This window comes from Protopterus annectens, chromosome 1.part1 (assembly GCF_019279795.1).
Source record: "Protopterus annectens isolate FY-2018-M chromosome 1.part1, PAN1.0, whole genome shotgun sequence".
NCBI lineage: Eukaryota > Metazoa > Chordata > Ceratodontiformes > Protopteridae > Protopterus > Protopterus annectens.
This window is the reverse complement of record NC_056726.1, coordinates 1,715,600,094-1,715,604,628: the sequence shown is the minus strand read 5'-3', so window position 1 is coordinate 1,715,604,628 and position 4,535 is coordinate 1,715,600,094. Positions and strand designations below refer to the sequence as shown.

At 32.9% G+C, this 4,535-nt stretch overlaps 1 protein-coding gene across 2 annotated transcripts in view; it reads left to right on the top strand.

Moving 5' to 3' along the window:
• Window positions 1-2,894: 2,894 nt before the first annotated feature.
• Window positions 2,895-4,535, top strand: part of ZNF683 (zinc finger protein 683) — a 72,968-nt gene continuing 71,327 nt past the window's right edge. The window contains exons 1-2 of one of the 2 annotated variants that reach the window (XM_044084082.1): window positions 2,895-3,000; window positions 3,570-3,789. In XM_044084082.1, coding sequence (XP_043940017.1) covers window positions 2,992-3,000; window positions 3,570-3,789 — 229 coding nt within the window. In that variant the 5' untranslated portion in view covers window positions 2,895-2,991. The remainder of the gene's footprint in view (window positions 3,001-3,569; window positions 3,790-4,535) is intronic. The other variant, XM_044084090.1, reaches the window with a different exon arrangement.

Sequence of the window (4,535 nt, the reverse complement as noted above, 5' to 3'; positions counted from 1 at the left end):
GAGAAAATACAGAAAATGAATAATAACAGTATTCCTCTTCAGTAATGCAAGACATTATTTTATCAAAAGGGACTGGTAGCTGTATGATCACTACATTTTCCTTGAATTTGTATTTATTTATTTTGCAGTGCAGTTTTCATTTGGTCAGCTGGTGCTGGAAAATACATGAAAATTTGTAAAGTTCCTACAATTTGTACAAACAGCATTTTTTAAATTTTCTCAAGCTATTGTAGAAAACTATGATTCAGTATTTAAACAACTTTAATATGTGAAGCAATAGAAGCAACTAAACAAATGAGTTTTCATTTTGATAATAATGTAAACTCCAGTCTATTTCATTGATTATGTGGATGGTTTAGCTACAGAATCACACATTCCTAGATAAAATGTCGCACTTTGGGAGCCTGAAAATGTGGTAACCTATACTGTAACCCTGCTGCCAAGAGAATTTGCTATGACTCTTATTATGCCTCTCTTATTGAAGCAGCATGCACGTATATATAGTATTTATAAAAATGTGGTCAGCAAAAAATTCAATATTTTCAAATCATGGAAATGAAAGCTGTCTACAAACACAAAATATGCAGCCCTGCAGATGTGTACATTTTCCTTCCTAATGGATAAGCTACACTCGTATATTAACTGATGTCCTTCTTTTTCTTGCGTCCAGCTACTCCTGCTTTTAATGGCTAAGTCTTGCGTGTCCTTGAATACTCCTACTGTGTTTAAAAATACAACTTCATCAGAAAGTCTGTTTCTCACATCCAAAACTCTCCATGTTTATAAGAAAGTACGTATGCACTAAATCCTGTAAAAGATGCTCTTTTTTGTGGGTTTCTTTCTTTTCAACATTTATCTGCATTCATTGCATCCACTTTCTCTATCCATTTTTCTGCACATAATTTGCAATTTCATCAAAAAGACTTCTCATATACAATCAGGTATATATTGTGCCAACCTTTGTTATCTTCTTTTTTATGACCACCCTGTTGTTAATGTATTTGCATGGGTGGGTTCTTTACAATAGCACACTGTCCTCATTCTCTGTAATGCTGCATTGTCTCATATCCTCCTTCGTTATCTGTTTACTTAGTTATTTATTTATTTAATTAGCAGGATGATCCAGCTGGGCAGAGCCCCTTTTCAGTGGGAGTCAGGAGAGAAACCTCTGCATGAATTTGCATAAAACAATAAATAAGATTTAACTATACTGTTTGCAGTTGTAATAAAAAAATAAACAGAAAATTTAACAATTTATATATACTTATAAACAGCAGGCTTTAAGCAACAATGAAGCAATAACTGTAAAACTATACCTTTCAAAATGAATTCAGATAGATTATAGATCACAAGTTGGAGCTTTTTATATCATAAAACAGAGGAGATGCTGAAGTAATGCAAGAAAAATCATAGAATATCAGCTGGTTTGCTTTCTATAGGCTAAATTGGCTGTGATATTTCATACTGTGCACTAATTCTGCGAAGTAACATTACTTTTTCACAATTTTTCTCCAAGCTGCTACTGAACCCAAGCCAGTTAATTTCATTAAAAAAATACATGTACGTTTCTTTGTAATGCCAGGTCATGCCATGACAAAGGCAAAAAAACTAAGATCCTGTGTCTGCTGCTATAGCACAGCCCCTTTAGAAATATAAGTTCACTCCTTACCAGTTTGTCATAAAAACAGAAGAATGAAACTTTTTATGTGCTTCAATGTTCATATATATATATATATATATATATATATATATATATATATATATATATATACATATATATATGTGTGTTGTGTGTGTGTGTGTGTGTGTGTGTGTGTGTGTGTGTGTGTGTGTGTGTGTGTGTGTGTGTGCGCGCTTATGTTTGCATGCTGCGTACATGTTACAGTACTGAAAAAAAAAAAAAACACATGAAATACTGCTTGCAATGTGTGGTCTGCATAGATGGTCAGATGCAGTAGTGTAGCTATCATGTTATTGTCCAATAGAACACCTGCTGAATTTCTGTTTTGTATTGCTAATGAAAGTTTAGGTACAGTAAAACAATAATGTCAAACATGCACAATAAATAAATTAATAAAAACAAATGCAGTATATACATGAAAAAAGAGCATCGTTCAGTTATCTAATTACATAAATATTACACATTTACATAAATATATCCAAAACAAGGAATCTTGAACTGATATCAACGCTTATGTGAGGATATACTTAGCGTTATGAAAAACTGCAACTGCAGGCTTTACATATTTCTGTGTGACTTCCAAAATACCATACTGTTAACAATGGTCAAAGGATGGACATTGCTTAAATCAATGAGATCTCATCAGACAGTAATTATCAGATGGATTATAATTTGTCTTCTAGTATCAGGTTTTACTTGAGATTACTAACTGTACGTCCTATTATTTCAGCTGATGTGTCATTGTTCATTCATGTTTTAAATGTCTCTTCTGGGGTTTCTTGTTCATCACATCATGTTTTATAACTGGTCAAATCACAGTGATCAAACTTGTATTAACTAACACATGTCCTTTTACAAATATTGAAATCTGTGGTGCAAATTAATATGCACTAGATTTTATTGCAGTAAACAAGCTGTTGCAAATTATGTTATGTCTCAAAAAAAAAAAAAAATCCCCTGGCTCTGAGCCATCAGTTACTCAGGTTTTTGTTTCCACTTCCTTCTCAATAAACCACTTAACAGTATTTTACTTTCTCTGGCGTAAGAGCAGGAAAGTTCTTTTGCATAAAGAAAGTCATCTAAGGCCCGCCCCAAGGAAAGGTAATAGTGCCAAACCCACGATACACTTAGTGTATGGGGGTGGTGATCTGTCATGGTTAGTTACATGATCTCACTGATAAATTCTTTACTACCGTGACTTTTGCTTAGTATCTCTCAAGCAATCACACAGAACAAGTGACAAAAGAGGAAAAGAAGGCTATTTACTGTGCTGCAAGAAGCCTTTTTTCATTGTTTCAGCTACTTGGTAAATGGCAGAGGTCATTGTCATTTCTGTTTTGCACTTGTTTCTACATTTTTGATATTATAGTTATTTATTAATATTATTAGATTTGCTATTTTGTTGCATTTATAAGGATTTTCAATTTTTAACACATTTGTATTAACTGAGTAATGTCCTCTAGTTAGAAATGTCTTTTTAAGGGTGACCTAGAATTTTTGATTTGGTTTAATGGCACGAATGGGACATACATTTTGAAGTGGAGTCAGAAGAAATCATCCCAAGGATACAATATGATTTTTTTTTTTGTAGTTTATAGCTTTAATCTTTTGTACTGTACTGTACTGTTAAGTGCATTTCAGTTTTTCTTAACAAAAGCTGAGTTTTGCAGGTTTTCTTTTTTAATTCATCTATAATATTATTTCCTAGACATTGCAAAATCATGATTTTATGAAAGATGTGTAATTCATAATGAACCCGGTTTCTGGAAGTCGCTAAGCAATGCATGTACTATATCACATAATATGAACTTTTCTTCTAAGGCATCAGATCTTGGAAATGAATCCCTTTCCTGCTCTGGACTAATTTTTGTTTTCTTTTCTTTTAAAGATCTATTCAGCATCTCAAATATATAATTTGCCTGATGGATATGATACCAAAGCGAGCAATTGGCTTTGCTACACAAATCCTATGTGTACTTTACAAGAAGAGAAGTTTGCAGGCTATCAGAATGGAGTGGATTTTTATGTTTATGTTCCTTCTCACAGCGAGCTTTTGGCTTGGTACAAACATGAGTACTCACCTTACAGGGACTACAGATTAAAACACAGTAAGCCTTATTTTTTACATTGTGTTATAGAATCATTTCATCCATATCTTATCTGTACTTAGTGAAAGGGGTACATTCTCTAACCCTGCCAAAGCCTGTGTTATTAACAAATATTCCTGTATACATCAAACAGTTTGAAAAATAATCCAATTCAGTCAGACACTTTATTGTATGACTCAAGGAATACTTCAAAGGCATGTCAGATGAAAGAGAATTGTGCTATTATGTGTCTAAAAGGTTATGATTAAACAATTTGCTTTTAGTGGGAAATATAACCTTGTTATTTGTGATAATGCTAAGTACTGATATTTGCAGGTCACCCTATCTTGCTTATGCTTTTAGAGATGATGTGTTACATTAAAATCATCCATTGCACTCTCAAACTTGAAATACCTTGCAGTATTATATTTAAAATAATTATTCATTTACTTTGTACTTATTCCCATTAACTAATATGGAATGTCTCACCGTGAAAAACATATTTTCAAAGGATGTCTGAGAGAAAAGCCCCATTAGTTGTCTAGCAAAGTAATTAGTTAAGTCACAAATGTGAGGCAAACTTTTTGGAGAAGGGTGATTGCGGATTGGACATGATTATTGTGTTCTCCTGTGTTATAAGACTTCTAACATTTGTTAGGGCACATGACTGTAATGCTCATTTGCTTAATAAAGGCTGCATTATAAAATGGAGCATAGCATTGTTTTTGTTAATGACTCAGAAGTATTTTCAATCAACATTTATAGTG